Source organism: Hyperolius riggenbachi, chromosome 1, assembly GCF_040937935.1.
Source record: "Hyperolius riggenbachi isolate aHypRig1 chromosome 1, aHypRig1.pri, whole genome shotgun sequence".
In the NCBI taxonomy this organism is placed as follows: domain Eukaryota; kingdom Metazoa; phylum Chordata; class Amphibia; order Anura; family Hyperoliidae; genus Hyperolius; species Hyperolius riggenbachi.
In genome coordinates this window covers 500,435,931-500,456,859 of record NC_090646.1, presented here as the reverse complement: position 1 = coordinate 500,456,859, position 20,929 = coordinate 500,435,931, and the positions used below count along the sequence as shown (strand labels likewise).

The 20,929-nt window shown below is 42.1% G+C and overlaps 1 protein-coding gene across 6 annotated transcripts in view; it reads left to right on the top strand.

Moving 5' to 3' along the window:
- The window catches only part of EP400 (E1A binding protein p400), a 158,675-nt gene that overhangs the window by 7,793 nt on the left and 129,953 nt on the right, over positions 1–20,929 (top strand). For 5 of the 6 annotated variants that reach the window (XM_068243444.1, XM_068243442.1, XM_068243441.1 and 2 more), the window contains exons 3-4: positions 11,059–11,146; positions 20,646–20,771. In XM_068243444.1, coding sequence (XP_068099545.1) covers positions 11,059–11,146; positions 20,646–20,771 — 214 coding nt within the window. The remainder of the gene's footprint in view (positions 1–11,058; positions 11,147–20,645; positions 20,772–20,929) is intronic. The other variant, XM_068243443.1, reaches the window with a different exon arrangement.

Below are 20,929 nucleotides of genomic sequence, written 5' to 3'. Positions count from 1 at the left end.
CGTTTGCGCAATCTACGATAATCGCGCGATGCTAAACGCTCCTATTCACTTGAATGGGACAGTTTAGCCGACGAGTCCCGAACGCTTGGCGGTAAACACCGTCAATCGTCCGTGTGAGCCAGCCCTAAGATTTAATCCAATGCCTTCCTTCTTTTTCCCAGTCTGTGACCATTGTCAGCATGCACACATCTTATGCTGGCGTATGCATGGTGCACATGGAGGCGTTTTGTGAGCTCCCTTGTGGGATTAGTGGGATGCACTATCTGTCCCAAGAGAGGACATTTGGATATGTGCTCCTAATCCTTAGATAGATTTGACTCTATGAATGTTTGCGCCATGCATGTGTTAGGGCCATACTGATGTACGAAGGGACACATACGAAAAATGGGGAACCTCTATGCGGGGGTATGTGACGATGCAAGAAAATGTATTATTTTGTAACAAAGACCCAGGCTTTTAACTTAGCTATAGGGATAGCATCGGTTCCTGGATGATTGATTTATGAAATAATTTGCATGAGCATTTGCATGCAACTGTGCAGAGGATTCATTGGCTTTGCTGTTTTATTTGCCACACCCTCTTTAGCACCTCCCTTGCTACATATTTACTGTATTTTTCAGACTGTAAAATGCTCCGGACTATAAGATGCACCTAGGTTTAGAGACTTAAAGTGAAAGAAAACGGGAAAAAATACTAAACCTCGTGCGTCTGTGGTGCGGGGGCGCCTTATGGACCTTTTTCCCTCAAGCTGTCTCTAAGCTACACTGCCCATCTACGCTACACTAACCCCGTCTGCAACTACCACTTACACTACACTCACCCCTGCTGCCTCACTAGCTACACTAGCTAACCTACACATTAACCCCTGCTGCCCACCAACTAAGCTACACAGCACTGCACTACAATAACACTACACTGCAATGCATTAACACTATACTGCACGCTGCACTAACACTACATGACACTTACACTACAGCTCTCATTGGATCCTGCCACCGCACTCCTCATTCTCTCTCCAGTCGATGCAGAAGTTTTTCTCATCTTCTCCTGCAGCTGCTGGCGATATAGCTCCAGGTCCTCCATACTTCCTGGTGCCGTATATCCTAATTAGTGGTTTTTACTGTAATCCCAGCGACGCACGTCATTCGTGACCACGCACACATGCGTCGCTGGGGTTAAAGTAACAGGAAGCCAATAATCAGTAAGTATGGAGGACCGGAGCTGTATAGCCACAGGCGGCTGCAGTGTACCGCTATATGTCCAGCAGCTGCAGGAGGAGAAGGGTGGAACACCTATCAGCAGGACAGGAGCGAGGGAAAGAGGAGCGCGGCGGCAGGATGTAGAAAGTGCTTCCCTGCACAGCTGGTTACCGTAGCTTCGCAATATCAGATGCACCCACTTTTTCCCCCTAGTTTTGGGGAAGAAAAAGTGTGTCTTATATTTAAAAAAATACAGTAAATGTCTTAGCTTGATTTGAGGAGCATGGATTCTGTGTTTCTTCTAAGATTTACATTAGCAGAAGTTTCAGGCAACCTCTTTCAGTCTCTGCCTCTTTATAGCTCTGTAGTGGAGGAAGTTGGCTCTTTGTTATCTCAATGCTTTAAACAGCACCTAAACCAAAGGAGATAAAAAAGAATTTCACTTACCTGGGGCTTCTACCAGCCCCCCGCAGCCGTCCTGTACCCGCGGTCCTCAAAGATCCTCCGTTCCCCCGCTGGTGCTTAGTTTCAATTCTGCCAATTGATCAGTCGGCGGTCCACTGAGCCTGCACGGCCCTGGCCACACACATCCTCGTACGTGTTCACGTCGGCGAGAGCGTTCTGCGCAGGCGCTGTAAGAGAAAACCTCGTACTGCGCCTGCGCAGGATGCTCTTGCCGATGCGATTGTGTACGAGGATGCCAGGGCCCCATAGGCGCAGTTTAGAATCGAAACTAAGCGGCAGCGGGGGAATGGAGGATCGTTGAAGACCGGCGCGGGCACAGGATAACTGCGGGGGGCTGGTAGAAGCCCGAGGTAAGTGAAACTCTTTTTATTTCCTACGTTTAAGTTCCCTTTAAGAAAATAAGCATGATTTTATTCTTTTCCATTTCTTCAGATTGCCCACCCTCCCAAAGGACCTTTGGTTGCAGTACTGGAGGTAGCTGGATGGAACAGGGATGGCCTGACACTTAATTTGCCTTTGTCCATTTAGTGAGGGGTTGCTAGATTACAGTCTACTTTGTATGTAGTTCTCCTCTTAAAGGCTAGTGAGGAAAGGCATTATTATGCATACCTTGTAATCAGGGCACCCCTGTATTAAGGCAAAGGCTCAGTACTGTATATGAACATGGCCACATTAACAAAAGTATGCTGTGTCTCAAATCTCAGTTAAACTCATTGGGCCCGATCCAATACACTTTTTTTTCAAAATTTTCTCCTAGGTGATATTTTCACATCTCATCAATAAAATGCCTTATAAGTCACCAGCAAGCAAAAAATACTGTATTTAGAAAAAAAATTACATTACTTTTTCACCTACCGGTATTTTTGGTACTTTTTCAATTGCAGAGTGCAAATAAAGCTATTTTACACTGAAGATAAAAAATGATCACTTAGGAGTAAAAGTGAATTGGATTGGACCCATTGTGTGTCAGATAATGAAAGGAGCACTTTAAAGGGAAAGCATAGCAATGTTTGCATAAAAATAGAGTTTATTTTTTCTGTAAGTGTACCTGAGAAGAAAAAAAAAAAGTATTTGTACATACCTACATATCTGGGGCTTCCTACAGCCCCCTTCAGGTTGTTCACTCCCTTGCCATCCTCCCGGGCTGCCTCAATCTTCCACTGTCTGTTCCGGTCTATCTGTCAGTTGTGGCCAGTCTGCGCATGCGTGGCGTGGCCACGCACACTCCTCTGTCGTGCTATTGTTGCAGGCACAGAATGCTCCCAGTGATAGGGGCTCGAAGGGGGTGCGTGCGCAAGTCCTGGCCACGCATGTGCAGACTGCTGGCTGCGACTGACAGAGTGACCGGGACAGACAGTAGAAGATTGAGGCTGACAGATATACTCAGATGACCAGAGGGCTGGAGGAAACCCCAGGTATGTATGAATACTTTTTATTTGTCTCAGGTTTGCTTTAAGGCAAAGAAATATGATCTATTGCTTATGAATGGTGTATATCATGTTGTAATAATTGCTTATGAATCTTTCATGTTAAAATATGTATCCAGCTGGTAGTGTGCTCGACATCCAAAGCAACAAACACTGCTCCCATCACCATTACAACCATTGGAATATTGTCTGGCAAATGCATTGGTTGGAATAATTTTTTAGGTGTTTTTTGTGCTTATTCATGTGATGTCAGGACAGCAGGCTGTAATTTCATATTTCATTTTTTTCTGTCTAAATTGAATATATATGAAAAATATTAAATATTCAGAGGCATTATTACAATTCTAATTGAAATTAAAAATATTTATTTTAGTACTGAAAAAAATAAAACATAATAACAATAAATCATTTTTTTTTATGTATTTGCTTTAATCATTTACTCTTTCTGTGGGCTTCCAGGCTATTTTTTTAATGACCATTCATCTCTAAAGTAAAAATAAGAATTTTCATTCTTTTTGTGTTGTTGTTATCGTTATATTAGCAACTAGTGTTTACTTTGGAAATGATTGTCAAATATTAAACCTAAAATGTTGTCCAGTGCAGTGTAGTCAGAGAGTAGTCAACAATATCAACCACTATACTTGTTTCTTTCTTGTCTGCCTGTTGTTCTTTCTTTCATTTTGTTTCCCACTTCTTGCTATTGCAGTGCTTCCTAACCCCTCCCAAAAGCCCCGCCCTCGCCCACCAGGTTGTGTAGATAACTGTTTGCTGCAGCTTCCATTGCTTACTGTTTTGAGCTCTATTTCAGTAACACCTGTCTGTCATGCCACTTTGCCTTCTTCTCGAGGTGGAGCAATGACTGACCAGGGACTCTTTGTTCCAGCTTGAATAGGAACAGACAACCTGGTATCAATAATTGCTCCGTGTATATACGACTTAGGGCACAGCCACCTTCAAAAGCAATTATCATGCTTCTCTATGAAACTTCCAGATCTTCAAAAATCATTCTGATTAAAGTATACTCTGCACATTGCAACAAAATGCAATTTTGTTTGTTATTTGAATCCATATTAATTTAGGTGATAAAATAAAAATTAGACACAAATGATTTTCCCTCTTCTTGAAATATTTTCTCTCAGGTAAAAGTTGTGACAGGAAAAGATGGGCAGACTGGTACTCCTGTTGCTATAGCAACCCAGCTTCCTCCTAATGTTTCTGCTGCTTTTTCATCACAGCAGCAACCATTTCAGGTACCTTTTTGATGGTTCTACAGTGTGGCCTCATCTCAAATTTACTTTTTTTTCCCATCCATTCCAATTTTATTTTTATAAACAGATCTTTTTATCTGTACTTCCATATTTTAAAGGCCATCTCATACAGCTCCTTCACCCCGAGAGAAATAATCGTTCTGGAGTTCAGTGTCCACCAGTTAAAGTGGTGTTTTGGTGGGATGATATTTTCTAGCTTTAACTTGAAAGGTTAGATGACCTTGTAAGGGATGAAATCTGGTAACCCACTGCTGCTACCAAACTCAGGGGTGAAAGGGATCTTGTAAAACTCTTCAGATCATCGAAGTGCATGGGCAACATTTTTGTGACTTCACACGTTCAAGCTTGTGTGATTCTTGCATTTGTTTTTTTGTTGGTTTTTTTTGTTTTCTTTTTACACTTTAATTATCCATTTTCGTTGTGACGTATTCTTTTTAATTTAATTCATTAACTAAGTATGACAGTTTTAAGAGAGAAATACCTGCCTGCTCTTATGTGTGTTCAGATATTCAATATTCAAGAAAAAAACATGAATCTTATTTCCATGGAAAAACATTTTCGTTTGGACATGGTTGAAGACACTTTCAGACTTTAATTTCTTCCACAAAAACTCTGTATGTGTGCTTCGCTTTTTAGGGACATAAAGGAATGACTGAAGCCTTCACTTACTGAGCAGGAGTGATGCATCATGAGAGTGCCTTCTTGGTTTCCTAAATTTGATTAATTGTTAATACCTTCTATTTGAAGAATGCATTTATATTTAGAATTTCTTTTTCTTCCTGTGTGCATGGCTATTCACATGTCAGAAGACGTGTTTTTCATAGCTATCCTCTAATATGGCCCTAGTGTTTTGGACATTCTTGTCACCTATTTGCACGCAGTTTTCAATAAATTCTGACCAGACCTATGTCAACGGTCTAAATAATAGGGGGTTGATATATTTAGTAAAGGAAGGGGATAATTAACGAAGCAGGTCATTTTGGCGCTGAAGCCCGGCGCCGTCAGAGCACTAGTGTATGCTGTGGACCTCGCACAAGTATAATTCGGTGTTCTGATTTACATTTCCCTCCTAGTTGCTATAGCTTGGAGGGGGAATAGTTTTTAACGCCGTCTGGGATTTGAGTGGCGGCTCACCCCGTGCCTAGCTCACCGGCGGCAGTGACATAGGTACGCATAATTAAGGTCACAATGTTTGGGGATTTCTGTAACGCATTCTTTATTTGTTAATGAATTTAGCCACATGGGTGTTGTCAGTGGTTAAGTGAGACTGCCTAGTGATGGTGGCACAAAGTGCGGAACGTAGAATGCAGCTACAGAGAACTCATCACATGATGTAGTTGGGCCTAAGCTTGCAAGATGTATTAGATAGACAATATCTACATGATATCAGTCATTTACCATCCCCACTGCAGCCTCCAGCTTTGACCTGCTTGCTGTGATACAAAGCTATGGAGCCTTGCCCTCATTCCCTTCTCATCTTAGGTTCCTCCTTGTGCTCCAGCCATGTCGGTCTGATAGAGAAAGTCATTTTCCATCAATTCAGTTGACAAAGGGATTGAACAGAGATCGGTGGCACTTTTTTCTCAAATTCATATTTATTGATAACATTAGCTTTACAACAGAACAACATATTACTCGCCAGTTGGGAATTATACATGGATCAGACCAGAGAGTACAACGGGGTCCAGCCAGGGGCTCATACAGGGGAAAGGGGTGCTTACAGGGGAGAGCCTGTGGTCAAAACTCTAATCACTTTTCCACACCCACCAATGTAAGTACAATACTATACATTAATAAATGCTTTTTATGGTTTTACGCTATGGGCCACATATTCTTTCGAGGTAAATGGTCATTCTTACAGATCCTCATTTTGTCTGGAAGGAGAGCAAGGTGTTTTTTGACCAAGATACCATAATATAGGGTCATGTGGATCTAGTGAGTCCCTCACTTGTTGAGTGTGAGGCTACATCTATTGCCACAATAGAGTGGGCTTGACTGCCACTTGGTGTTCTCTGGAAGGCAGTGTAACAGCTTGCTGCTTTGGTGGACTGTGTAAAGCTTTGTAGTGGAAATACCTTGGATTTATTTAGTGACATTCATTTTTATACTAAAGGGGTTAACCACCACAGATTTACAGAATTTTTTAAACATTGGACTTTTAAAAGATCATTTGTTGAGGTTTTAGTTTTATCATATTGGCAGTGCCAGTTCTGTGTCTGAGTACTGCCCATAGGCCCACAATGCCAGATGTTAGATACGAAATAAATACTTTAAAGTGATTTTCTTAAGCACACAGAATTGGTTCAAATTGGGTCAAATTCAGAAAGACCTAAAAGGCTGGTAGAAAGGGAAAAAAGTAAAGTGGAAGATATACATAGATAATATAACGTCTATTGTATTAGACATTCCCTTCCACCCTCCCCATACCTGTGAGCAGACACCACCTTCAGCCATCTTATTGTGGTGTATTTCTTATTTTTAATAGATTTCAGCCAATTCAAAGTTAGTATTAAAACTAATGTCCATTCTATTAAAACACGTTATAAATGTATTCCTGGCATAGGAAGTAAGAAGCTGATGGATGGATCAAACCCAGGACAGTTCTTAGACATAGGCAAACCAGAAAGATACCTGAGGTGCAGACTTATTCTTTAGAATGGAATTGATGGTAATTTTAACACCTAAATGGACATTGCAAATTAGCATAAGAAAGGAGACCTGAATATCATTCCCATTATAGGTGCTATTAATGTGCTAATTAATTCTAATTGCTTTAGAATTGGTCAGTATTGATTGTTTTAACTCCTTTGGGATAATGTTTTTATAAAGTGGATGCACACCCCTCATAATTATAGGAAAGATTTGTTATATGCGTTCACAGAGTTTGAACCAGTCCAGTGGCCTGGCAAGCATTTGTGTATTCTCAATAGACTTATCTTTAGAAACAACATCATTTCTATACACAACCTAACAACTTGTTATTGGACTTGATGTAGGGGGGGCTTGCCAGGACACCAAAATGGCCAGATACAACCCTCCTTAAACCTACTGAAATTTGACAAAAACCGACCCTTTAGAGCAGAGTTCCCCAACCCTATCCTCAAGGCCCACCAACAGTACGTGTTTTGCAGAAAACCACAAACATGCACAGGTGAGGTAATTGGTATCTCAGCAGAGCTGATTAACTACCTCTTTGGCTTTATGTAAAACATGCACTGTTGGTGGGCCTTAAGGACAGGGTTGGGGAACGCTGCTTTAAAGGATACCTGTAACCCCCTCCCCCCAAAAAAATAAAATAAAAACCTGCCCCAATTAATAATGGATTATCCAGAGACTTCCTTCTATTCAGGTGAGTATTCATTTGGAACACTTTTTTTCAGTTGGGCAGTTCCAGTGTTGCATCTCGACGGCTCGCACTTACACAGTAGCACAGACCCGATCAGGCCTAGCTTTTTGCGGCGAAGCCCGATCGGGTCCCTGCTACTGCACGGCTGTAGGGTGGCCGCTCTTCGGGGTCTCAGCGCTAAACGCCCTGATAGGGTAAGCATCTGTATTCCCTCTCTAGAGGTAAGTATCAAACTTTTTTTTTTTTTTTATCAAACCCTACAGGTTTGTTTTAACTTTTCTGAAATATGAATAATTGATGGGCAAAAGTAAGTGCATAAAAAGCCTTCAGCATCTGTGCATTAACTAAGAGCTTTGTTTTTCTATGTAAGCTTCTGCCGTCAATTACATTCACTCATGCTTCAGCTTTGTTGCATCAGCTGTGTGTTAGCTTTTCCCTTGTCTGAGTAAGCAACACCTTCTCTCTGCTTTCTTTGGCTTCTTACCCTGTTATCTTTTTTGATCCAAGTTTAATAATCCTGCACAGTAGTCCTGCGATTGTAGTCATGTGTGCTGTCCTACAGTGAAAATTAGCCCTCTTATTTTAAGCCCTTATTTGCTAAAATAATAAACCCTCATGACTTATATATTAAAAATACATATTAAAAAAGAGTCCCTGAGGTAACTATTTATGTACTTTTTCTCAAGTGTTTCTGTTTGGTAACTAACTATGGTGGGGGGGGGGGGGGAGGGGGGGGGGGTAGAGGTTCATTTATTCTCAGACACTTACATTGGCTCGGGAAACACATGTTCTCCTTCATAAATCCCACTGCACGCTCACCCGCCGCTGATTGACAAGATGTACTGGTATGTCCTGTTTGTGTTAGTGAGGCTTAAACTGGATATACCAGTACATCCTGTTTGAGTTGAGGTTAAACAATACCATTTGCCTGGCAATCTTGCTAATCTTATTGGCTTCAGTAGTGTCTGAATCACACACCTGAACAAGCACGCAGCTAATCTTGTCCGATTTTTATTAGAAACATCTTATAAGTATAAGAGGCAGAGGATCAGCAGGACAGCCAGGCAATGTGTGTCATTTAAAATTACATATGCCAGTCTCCATATCTATCTCATTTCAGGTTCCCTTTAGCAGGAAAAACACAGAGCCTATGAAACACAACACTTAACAGGGAAATAAAAGGCTGTTTTTTGGAATCTTGGATTTAATCGAGAGAAAAGACATACAAATTAGTTGCAGTAGCGGTTAACATTACGAGAACTTTTCATTTTACCAATCAAATTTTGGAGTTCTTATTTAATGTCAGAAGTCCCTATTATGCAGGTCTTTTTTTTTGTTTTTACAATATGACAGAGTCATTGATATAATCATTTTGATTGCTTGGTCTTTTTTTGTGTCCCTGTCCCTCAAGAGGGCGGGGCTATCTCACTAGTTTTGGCTTCCAAGTAATAAAAAGAAGTGATGTTTGCTGGTAAGTACAACATTTATTGTGTCTTGGTCTGTGGACCAGCAATAGCACTAGCCAGTACTATGATCACATTGTATGTGCATTCACAGTGGGATGGGAAAAGCTTGGGCAACCTTATTAATCATCATGATTTTCCTGTATAAATCGGTTGTTACGATAAAAAATGTCAGTTAAATGTATTAAATAGGAGACACACGCAGTGATATTTGAGAAGTGAAATTAAGTTTATTGGATTTACAGAAAGTGTGCAATAATTGTTTAAACAAAATTAGGCAGGTGCATACATTTGAGCACCACAAAAATGAAATGAAATCAATATTTAGGAGATCCTCCTTTTGCAGAAATTACAGCCTCTAAATGCTTCCTGTAGGTTCCAATGAGAGTCTGGATTCTGATTGAAGGTATTTTGGACCATTCCTCTTTACAAAACATCTCTAGTTCATTCAGGTTTGATGGCTTCCGAGCATGGACAGCTCTCTTTAACTCACACCACAGATTTTCAATTATATTCAAGTCTGGGAACTGAGCTGGCCATTCCAGAACGTTGTACTTGTTCCTCTGCATGAATGCCTTAGTGTATTTTAAGCAGTGTTTAGGGTCGGTGTCTTTTTGAAAGAACCAGCCCCGGTGCAGCTTCAGCTTTGTCACTGATTCCTGGACATTGGTCTCCAGAATCTGCTGATACTGGGTGGAATCCATGCTACCCCTTAACTTTGACAAGATTCCCAATTCCTGCACTGGCAATACAGCCCCACAGCATGATAGAACCACCACCATATTTTACTGTAGGTAGCAGGTGTTTTTCTTGGAGTGCTGTATCCTCCATGCATAACTGCACTTGTTATGCCCAAATAACTCAATTTTAGTTTCATCAGTCCACAGCACCTTATTCCAAAATGAAGCTGGCTTGTCCAAATGTGCTTTAGCATACCTCAAGCGGCTCTGTTTGTGCTGTGGGCAGAGAAAATGCTTCCTCTGCATCACTCTCGCATACAGCATCTCCTTATGTAAAGTGTGCCGGATGTTTGAACAATGCACAGTGACTCCATCTGCAGCAAGATGATGATGTAGGTCTTTGGTGCTGGTCTGTGGGTTGACTCTGACTGTTCTCACCATTTGTCGCTTCTGTCTATCTGAAATTTTTCTTGGTCTGCCACTTCGAGCCTTAACTTGAACTGAGCCTTTGGTCTTCCATTTCCTCAATATGTTCCTAACTGTGGAAATCGATAGCTGAGATCTCTGAGACAGCTTTCTGTATCCTTCCCCTAAACCATAATAAAGAACAATCTTTGTCTTCAGGTCATTTGAGGTTTGTTTTGAGACCCCCGTGTTGCTACTCTTCAGAGAAAATTAAAAGAGGAGGGAAACTTACAATTGACCCCCTTAAATCCTCTTTCTCATAATTTGATTCACCTGTGTATGTAGGTCAGTGGTCACCGAGCTTACCAAGCCAATTTGATTTCCAATAATTAGTTCTAAAGGTTTTGGAGTCAATAAAATGGCAACAGTGCCCAAATTTATGCACTTGCCTAATTGTATTTAAAAAATTATTGTGCACTTTCTGTAAATCCAATAAACTTAATTTCACTTCTCAAATATCACTGTGTGTGTCTACTGTATGATATATTTAACATTTTTCATCATAACAACCAACAATTTATACAGGAAAATAATGACGATTAACAAGGTTGCCCAAAATGTTGCATCCCACTTTAAAACAAATGCAAAACATATCTGTGACACAGATGAAGCAAAACAGTTTGTTTCCACAAACAAATCCCTACCAAAGTTTCGGCTCTTGCCTTTTTTTTGTTAATTATGAATTATGAATTATGTGCTGGTATAATTTTTTTTTTTTGTATGTGTTGTTTTTTTGGGGAAATAGCAATCTCTAGCAGGGACTGGAGCTGTAGGAGCAGCAAGTGCGATAGATATTGAAGCTTTTAAAAGACAACAAGCCCTTACACAAGCAGGTATGTCTACAGCAAACCTCATGTATGATGTATGAAAATTAGTTTACATTATATATTATTTTATTATATTAATTATTTTTTTTTATCCATTTACATACATGTGTAAACTTTTTCTCCCCTCATTGCCAATCTCCTTATTAAACTCTATATATAATAATTGAAAAAAAAATATTTGGCTCCCTTACAATAAATGTACTGTACACCTTTCGGGTCGTGTCGGAAGCTTGACACTATGGTAAATCCTTTACTTTTCTCTATATACATCCTGGGCGAGCATCCATCTTGAGCTCACTTCTGCATGAAAAACGTAATCGCATTAAAATTGGCGGTTTTGGTCTTCCTCCCTCACCAGGGGTGATGCAGAGCAGACACAGTGATGGACAATGTATAATGTACTTACTTCTATCGGCATTGGCCGTGAATAAATGCGGCTCGTCCTGCTTGCTCCAATTCTGAAGCATTTTTCACTGATCATTGGACGAGAGCGGTCACCTGGTACGCAACCCACAATGCACAGTGTGAGGCAGGGCATTGTGGGAAATGTAGTCCAATACAATAATAATAGCCCAAGGAGGCACATGATAAATAATGTTTTAAAACTTTATTTATTGTGAATCTCCGTGGGCTATTGTTTGCTAACATGATAATGTCAATACCGTAGCTAGGGGATCTGGCAAGTGTCGAGTCATTGTAGTCAGCTGATATCTTCTGAATCTATAGTGTAGGCCACTGTATTAAACTACAGTTCCCACAATGCCGTACCTCATGTTGAACCGAAGCAGGGCTTATCCTGATTGGGATAAGTTCATCCCAATGGGAGTAATTATATATTGCCCATCACTGTGGCTGCTCTCTATGACGATGGTAAAAAATCTAATGGGTCTCTACAGTAGCCCTTGAAAAAGCACTGTGTGCCAAAACGTTGTGTAGTTTTGTGGCTATGGTACCACTAATAAATTGAGGTATAATTGCTAAATTCAGGTAGAGACTTTTTTCATTGCCTTGAGTTCTCACACTGTTTTGGATGCAGGTGCCGGCTGGTGTACTCACTGGTGCTTAAAATCTGTTGGCAATTTGAGCACTGGGTGCTGTGTCCAAGGACTCACAATATAAGTGTTTTAACCCCTTAATGGTTTTTAACTCTTACAGTTAAAGTGTGTTTTTACTTGAAATACAGCATCTGATCCCAGTTTATGCTTTCTGTGGTGGTAGCCACTTTTTGTTCTGTTTGAGCATTGAGTGGCTGCAGGAAAAACCTCTGGGGATTGTGTTACTTGTTTGTACACCATTGTGGATTGGAAACCTCTGGCAGCTTGTCTATTCAAGGATCCATTTGTGTGTCTCATGAGTGCCTGTGTTGATCAGATACTACAGCCTCCATATCCCTCACTCTTCAGGTGTCCTTTAAAGAATAGCCTATAGTGGTGAGCATACATCTCTTTCTCTAATATGTCAGATCAGTGGCATGAAATCTGTATGGGTGTCCAAAAGTTGTGATAAGTCTCTAGAACGGATGGCCAGAAATTATGAATTAATGGGGACTCCCACAACATATGCCAAAAGTCAGCTCTATCCGCTTGACACTTTGGACCTCTCAGAGGGTGTTTTATATTAAATTTTAACAAACTATAATGGATTATTTTTGCCTATTATGCTCAATTGTGTCATTTCATTGCTGGCTGCCACAGAGACTAAATTGTGAGATTCTGATATCTCCTCCCAATGTTCATATATGTAGATTAACATGTCTATGGGATTTAGGGAAAATCCTTTTCATGATTTAGACTGTAGATACAACTATTAATTTCGTCAGGTCATTTTCAGTTCACACAGCAAAATATTTTCGCATCTACAGGTTAACTAATAGGAATCATTATGGGCATGGTAGGGCAATGGGGCCCCATTACAAAGCCCAGGAAATGTCTCAGAGCAATAGGATAATCCAAGCAGGACATTTATGCTCTGATTTGCTTTTACTTAAAATTCTCTTAAAGAGGAACTCCAGTGAAAATAATGTAGTAAAAAAAGTGCTTCATTTTTTACCATAATTATGTATAAATGATTTAGTCAGTGTTTGCTCATTGTAAAATCTTTCCTCTCCCAGATTCACATTCTGACATTTATTACATGGAGACATTGTTACTGTGGGCAGGTTATTTAGCTGTTTCTAGCTGCTCTGGCTGTTAGACAGCTAATAACAGCTGTTTCCTGTCTCTGAACATTGTTACATTGTGGCTGTTTGCCAGGAGTACCGCGGTCTTCAGAGGTTCTTGTGGGAGGGATTTCAGCACAAAATCAGTCACACAGCGCCCCCTGATGGTCTGTTTGTGAAAATCATTGTCTTTCTCATGTAAAATGGGGTATCAGCTACTGATTGGGAAAAAGTTCAATTCTTGGTTGGAGTTTCTCTTTAAAACATGTATAATAAAATTCATGAGCCTGCAAGGCATGCAACCCCAATTAAAATAAATATGACAACAACATGAGTGCAAACAACAAATGTAACTCTGTAACTCAATTGCAAACATAATGAGGAATGCAGCACTGTCTTATACAGACCATGTGCAACTTAAAGATGAGCTGTTAGGTATAAGGTCTCAGAGAAAATAAACACATATATCAGTAGCTAAAGATTGGCTGTACTTACATTACATATGCATTTCACTGTCCACGTTTGGATTTCACAGAATTTGTATATAGTATATGCAGAGAATGATGCTCCTGACAGCTCATGGCAGGCTCCATGTTTTTCTGTCAAATGTGTCGTCATGTCCTGCCTGCTTCCTGATCACAGATAAGCTTGTACTTGAATAACACAGTGTGCAGTGAATATTAATGAGCCATGTGGCTAGGAACAATAGCTGACTCCTGCAGTGTACTCTGCCCGAGATTTATCAGTGCTACGCGATTACAAGCTTCTGTAACGTCTCATTAGCAGCCGAGGGGAGAGCCCCAGAATGCTTTGCAGTATGGTATGCGGCTTGCGTCTTCTTAAGAATAACAGACTTGCTGATAAGCACACATCAAAGGTAACTGAGATTTTTATCTTCACTAATTGCTTTTGGGCTTCCTTCTAAACTGTTTAACACAGGAGAATAGAGGTTTAAATTAGCTTCTGCAGCCTGACAGTTACTCTTTAACGAGATACCGTGACCAAGAATTGAACTTCATTCCATTCAGTATCACAAACGGATCATCAGGGGGCTCTGCATGGATGATATTGTGGCGAAACCCCTCCCACAGGAAACTGTGAGGACCATGGTCCTAGCAGTTTCCTGTCTGTGAACTTCATTGCATTGTGAAAAATAGCTGTTGACAGCTGTTTCTAACTGGCAAAAAAGCAAGCAGCATCTCTTTCCACTGACATCACCTGCCAGCAGTAAAAATGTCACCATGTGATAAATGTCAGAATGTAAATCAGGGAGAGGAAAGATTTTACAATGGGCAAACACTGACTAAATCATTTATACATAATTATTGTAAAAATGAAGCACTTTTTTATTACATTATTTTCACTGGAGTTCCTCTTTAAAGAACTAACAGGAAAAATTTAATGTACGCTCGACCCCCTTTGAATCATACCAGTGCAGGATCTGGTCAGCCAGGCCAATCTACATGAGCAATCAAGGAAGGATCCGCAAACCAGACAATGTATGATGAAAAAAGCTGGTATTCTTTATTTAGAACTTCACATGACAAAGTGCAATAAAACCACAGGATCAACTGACGCGTGTCGGGCCTACAATCTGCCCTTAGTCATTGTAAGGGCAGACTAAAGGCAGATTGTAGGCCTGACACGCGTTTAAAGGACTACTGTAGGAGGTAGGGGGAAAAAGAGTAAAACTTACCCAGGGCTTCTAATGGTCCCCTGCAGACGTCCTGTGCCCATGCAGCCACTCACCGATGCTCCGGTCCCCGTATCGGGTTCATTTCTGGAATTTCCGACTTTAAAGTCGGAAAACTACTGTGCCTGCGTGGCCGTGTCCTCGCTCCTGCCGACGTTACCAGGAGTGTATTGCTCAGGCCCAGTACGGTTTGCGCCTGCGCAGAACGCTCCTGGTGACAGAGGTCCAAGAGGCAGAGGAGGACAGTGAGGGACTGAGCAGCCTGAAGGGGGCAGGAGGAAGCTCCAGTTATGTATAAAACTTTTCTTTTCATTCCTCTCAGGTACTGTTTAAAGAGAGTCTGAAGCCATAAAAAATACCCTTTTTTACTGGCCATTCATGTTAAGCAATAAGATCATAGCTTAAAACGCTGCATTCCTGCGGCAGAGCAATGTATTTATATCCCCGAAATCAGTCTTTTTTCACTGAGAAGGGCGGGGAGAGGCAGAGATTGACGCGAGCAGAGGCAGAGCTACAGCGCAAAGCTCTGCCTCCCCAGGCAGAAAAATCCATGACCTGGAAAGTCGTGGAATTTTGCTCAACGATTTTGGGGATATAAATATCTCATTCTCACCGCGGGGATGCTGCGTTTCAGCTATGATCTTATTATGATCTTATTGCTTAACATAAATGGCCTGTAAAATAGGTATTTTTTTGGCTTCAGACTCTCTTTAAGTCTTGTTTGATAGTTTTACTTTGAGGTGACATCCAGGAGCATAATTAAACCTGGGTTTTATAATTTGGGAAGCAGTATGGTAAAGCTATTTAAAGGGAACCCGATGTGTAACATATGGAGGCTGACATACACTCACCTAAAGGATTATTAGGAATAGGAACACCTGTTCAATTTCTCATTAATGCTGTTATCTAATCAACCAATCACATGGCAGTTGCTTCAATGCATTTAGGGGTGTGGTCCTGGTGAAGACAATCTCCTGAACTCCAAATCTGACATGAGACATGATGAGATAGACATGTGTATGTACAGTGCCTAGTACACAAATAACTATGCTGTGTTCCTTTTTTTCTTTCTCTGCCTGAAAGAGTTAAATATCAGGTATGCAAGTGCCTGGCTCAGTCCTGACTCAGACAGGAAGTGACTACAGTGTGACCCTCACTGATAAGAAATTGCACCTTTAAAACAGTTTCCTAGCAGAAAATGGCTTCTGAGAGCAAGAAAGAGGTAAAAAAAAAAGGGGGAATTTCTTATCGGTGAGGGTCACACTGTAGTCACTTCCTGTCTCAGTCAGGCCTGAGTCAACCACTTACATACCTGATATTTAACTCTTTCAGGTAGAGAAAGAAAAAAAGGAACACAGCATAGTTATTTGTCACTTCGGGTATCCTTTAAGCAACTTTGAGCGTGGCATGGTTGTTGGTGCCAGACGGGCTGGTCTGAGTATTTCACAATCTGCTCAGTTACTGGGATTTCCACGCACAACCAATTCTAGGGTATACAAAGAATGGTGTGAAAAGGCAAAACATCCAGTATGTGGCAGTCCTGTGGGCAAAAATGCCTTGTTGATGCTAGAGGTCAGAGGAGAATGGGCCGACTGATTCAAGCTGATAGAAGAGCAACGTTGACTGAAATAACCACTCATTACAACCGAGGTATGCAGCAAAGCATTTGTGAAGCCACAACACACACAACCTTGAGGCGGATGGGCTACAACAGCAGAAGACCCCACCGGGTACCACTCATTTCCACAACAAATAGGAAAAAGAGGCTATAATTTGCACGAGCTCACCAAAATTGGACAGTTGAAGACTGGAAAAATGTTGCCTGGTCTGATGAGTCTCGATAGAGTCCGAATTTGGCGTAAACAGAATGAGAACATGGGTCCATCATGCCTTGTTACCTCTGTGCAGGCTGGTGGTGGTGGTGTAATGGTGTGGGGGATGTTTTCTTGGCACACTTTAGGCCCCTTAGTGCCAATTGGGCATCATTTAAATGGCACGTGCTACCTGAGCATTGTTTCTGAGCATGTCCATCCCTTCATGAACACCATGTACCCATCCTCTAATGGCTACTTCCAGCAGGATAATGCACCATGTCACAAAGCTCGAATCATTTCAAATTGGTTTCTTGAACATGACAATGAGTTCATTGTACTAAAATGGCCCCCACAGTCACCAGATCTCAACCCAATAGAGCATCTTTGGGATGTGATGGAACGGGAGCTTCGTTGCCCTGGATGTGCATCCCACAAATCTCCATCAACTGCAAGATGCTATCCTATCAACATGGGCCAAACATTTCTGAAGAATTCTTTCAGCACCTTGTTGAATCAATGCCACATAGAATGAAGGCACTTCTGAAGGCGAAAGGGGGTCAAACATCGTGTTAGTATGGTGTTCCTAATAATCCTTTAGGTGAGTGTATTTATTTCCTTTTAAACACATTGCCTGGCTGTTCTGCTGATCCACTGCCTATAAGGACATTTGAAGTGTGGAAGGATCCTAATACTTTTAGCCATAGACCCTGAGCAAGCATACATATCAGATGTCTCTGAATGAAGTCAGACTGGATTAGCTGCATGCTTGTTTTTAGGTGTGTGATTCAGACACTACTGCATCCAAAGAAGTCAGCAGGACTGCCAAACAACTGGCATCGTTTAAAAGGAAATCATTATGACAGCCTCCATATATCTCTCACCTTGGATTCCTTTTAATGTGCTTCTCTATAAGCAGGTCTATTTACCAGCTGATATTATAGATCTCACTCTCTGACACAATCTGTCATTGTAGCAGGACAGTAAAAAAACAGTGCTGTTCTGTGGGCTGTGTTGTATCTCAGTCATTTGCAAAGCTTCAGTTCGCCTGGCAGCAACATAAAGGATGATTTTCATCTTCTGTTTATAAGGGGATTATTACAGAGTTAGTCATGGACAAACAGAACCACTAAGTTTCGTAACTGGCCTTAACACACATGAATTCCAGCAACATAACAGGATTTTGGGCTGCTTATAAAGTTAACTCATAGAGAACCGGAACCACTAGGATTTGTCATCTAAAGAGACACAACAGCTCACATATTGAAAAGACTATGCTAAATATAATATCACCCTTTTAAAACCAACGCTATTTGCAAATATTCAGCTTGATGTGAGGAAGAAGTGTCTTCTCGTTATGCAGAGAAATGTTATACTTCTAACATTTATTTGGAGATGAAAATCTAACCCTCCCTTTGTGCTAAAGATTTTTAACCTCCCTAGCATTCAGTTTCTGCTGGATTTATGCGCAAAAAGTGATCCAATTTTCATAACCTTTCTTCCTGTAACTTGCCAAAATGTGTCAAGCAAGGGCCTAGTGTACATTTTGAGTTTATTAAAGGGACTCCGAGCTCATCTTAAAAATGAAAATTGTACTCACCCGGGGCTTTCTCCAGCCCAGTGCTGGTCGGGAGGTCCCACGAGGGCGTCCTAGCTCCCCTCCTAGTCCCCGCTCCGGAATGGCTGACCGGCGGCAGCCCAGGCGACACTCCCCCGAGCGTCGGGCTTCTTCTTCCGCGTATGACGCGGCTGACGTCACACGCCGGCCGCCTTGTGTCATCACAGCGGCCGGCGTGAAAGTACTGCGCATGCGCGATTAAAGCGCGCATGCGCCGTACTGCCACGCCGGCCGCCGTGATGACGCGAGGCGGCCGGCGTGTGACGTCATACGCGGAAGAAGAAGCCCGACACTCGGCCGAATGTCGCCCGGGCTGCCGCCGGTCAGCCATTCCGGAGCGGGGACTAGAAGAGGAGCCAGGACGCTGTCGTGGGACCTCCCGACCAGCACTGGGCTGGAGAAAGCCCCGAGTGAGTACAATTTTCATTTTTTGTTGAGCTCGAGAGTCCCTTTAGAAGCTTGAAACCCAAAATAAGTTCAAAATTACTCCCCAAAACCTCTGATCATTTATACTTCCAAGCTACAGCTGCTCAACCTGCACTAATATAACTAGTAAATATACTAGTAATATACTAGTAAAGGCAGCCATACATCTAGAGGTGATGGGCAGATTTGACCAAGAGACAAATCTCTCTCTAATTGAATCTGATTAGAGAGAGATCGGTCAGCTGCCCATCCACCGCAGGCCGATTACCAATCTATTTCAGCAGGAAATCTCTCGTTAATCAGCCGCGTCCGTTGCCTCGCCGCTGCCCCCTGGTGTATAAATGTACCCGTGTGTGTGCATTTATACATTACCTGTCCTGTGTCGCCCACCACATGGTGCCCATCTGTCATCGGAATCCCCTGCAGATTATTGTAAGTAGGTAGCCAGGTACAAGTGTCCCCCAGTATAGGCTAAGTAGGTACAGGTGTCCCCAGTATAGGCTAGGTAGGTACAGGTGTCCCCCAGTATGGGCTAGGTAGGTACAGGTTTCCCCCAATATGGGCTAGGTAGGTACCGGTGTCCCCCAGTAATAGGCTAGGTAGGAACAGGTGTCCCCCATAGGCTAGCTAGGCATAGGAGTCCCTCGGGATAAGGTGTAGGGGGTTCAGGTAAATGTAGGCAGCAATAGGGAGCTAATATATGTGCCCCCACATCCACCCCCCCCCCCCCCATCCAGTGGCTTAACTCATCAAGCCTTGTTCCAGCAATGGCTGCAGCCTCCCCGCACAACTCCGCTATTCTCTGGAATGGGGAGGATCGAGAACTATGACGTCATCAACGTCATGACGTCAGTCCCGATCCTCCCCATACAGGAGAATACAGGAGCTGTGAGGGGAGGCTGCAGCCTTTGCTGGAACAAGGCTCGGTATGTAAAATGGCTGGATCGGGGGGTGGGGGCACATATATTAGCTTTCCTTTTTTGCTGCCTACGTTTACCTGAACCCCCGACATCTTACTAATTTAATTTAGCCCGGAGGACTCCTGTGCAGTGCAAACCCCCTGAGCGGCATGCCTGACACTGTGTCGGGCATACCGCTTTCAGCAAAAATTTCTTGCCCAACACAACATCAGGCATACTGCTTAGGAGGTTAAACGACATCTGTGAGAGGAGTTCTTCATAAGCTGTTTCAGATGATTTTACTCTGTGTGTACGAGGCTTTAGGGATATTTTGGGGTGACAGTTTAGCGATGAGCAGTGTACAGAAATGTTTTTCTGCTGAGCAGTGTGTTTTGTTTTGCAGAGGAAGACAGCAGGGAGAATGAGTGAGCGCTGCCTTGCTGCAGGAGCTTCAAAGGAACTCCCTGCAGGCACAATAGAAGTTGAGCATGACTAACTTGTCTTGCAGGGATTACTGGAGGGAACGTTGGCAATGTTGTGTGACATCAATAGAAGTTGAGCATGAGTAACTTGTCTTACAGCGATTACTGCAGGGAACGTTGGCAATGTTGTGGGACATCAATAGAAGTTGAGCATGAGTAACTTGTCTTGCAGGGATTACTGGAGGGAACGTTGGCATTGTTGTGGGACATCAATTAAAACACGTTCGATTTTTGTCCAAGGAATTTATAAAGTGTGTCGGTACCTTTTCATTTTTCACTTAAGTTGGTTTCCAGTGTTGTATTTTTAATCGTATCATTAGTTTTACTGGACCCCAGATTTATGAAAGTGTTGCATTTGTAGTATAGCAGTGCAGTTAGGGTGACCTCAAGAACTGATTGCTGCTTATTATAAGAGAAGTCTTTTTTATTGCAACAGACCCAAGCAAGAGACCACGCCTTGATGTACCACGGCATGGCATGGTTTTCCAGCATCCAGGGGTGGCATCTGGGGTATCTCTACAACAACTTATGCCCACTGCACAAGGTAATGTTGCCCAGTGTTTGAAAATCTCTGAAGGTAATGAGAGAGTGTATTTAACCTAGATCTGCATAATTTCTTTTGTATAGTTAGGTGCATACGTTCTAGTAATAACTCAGTCAGTCAGTCTTGAAAGACCTTTATTGCAAAAAAAAAAAAAAAAA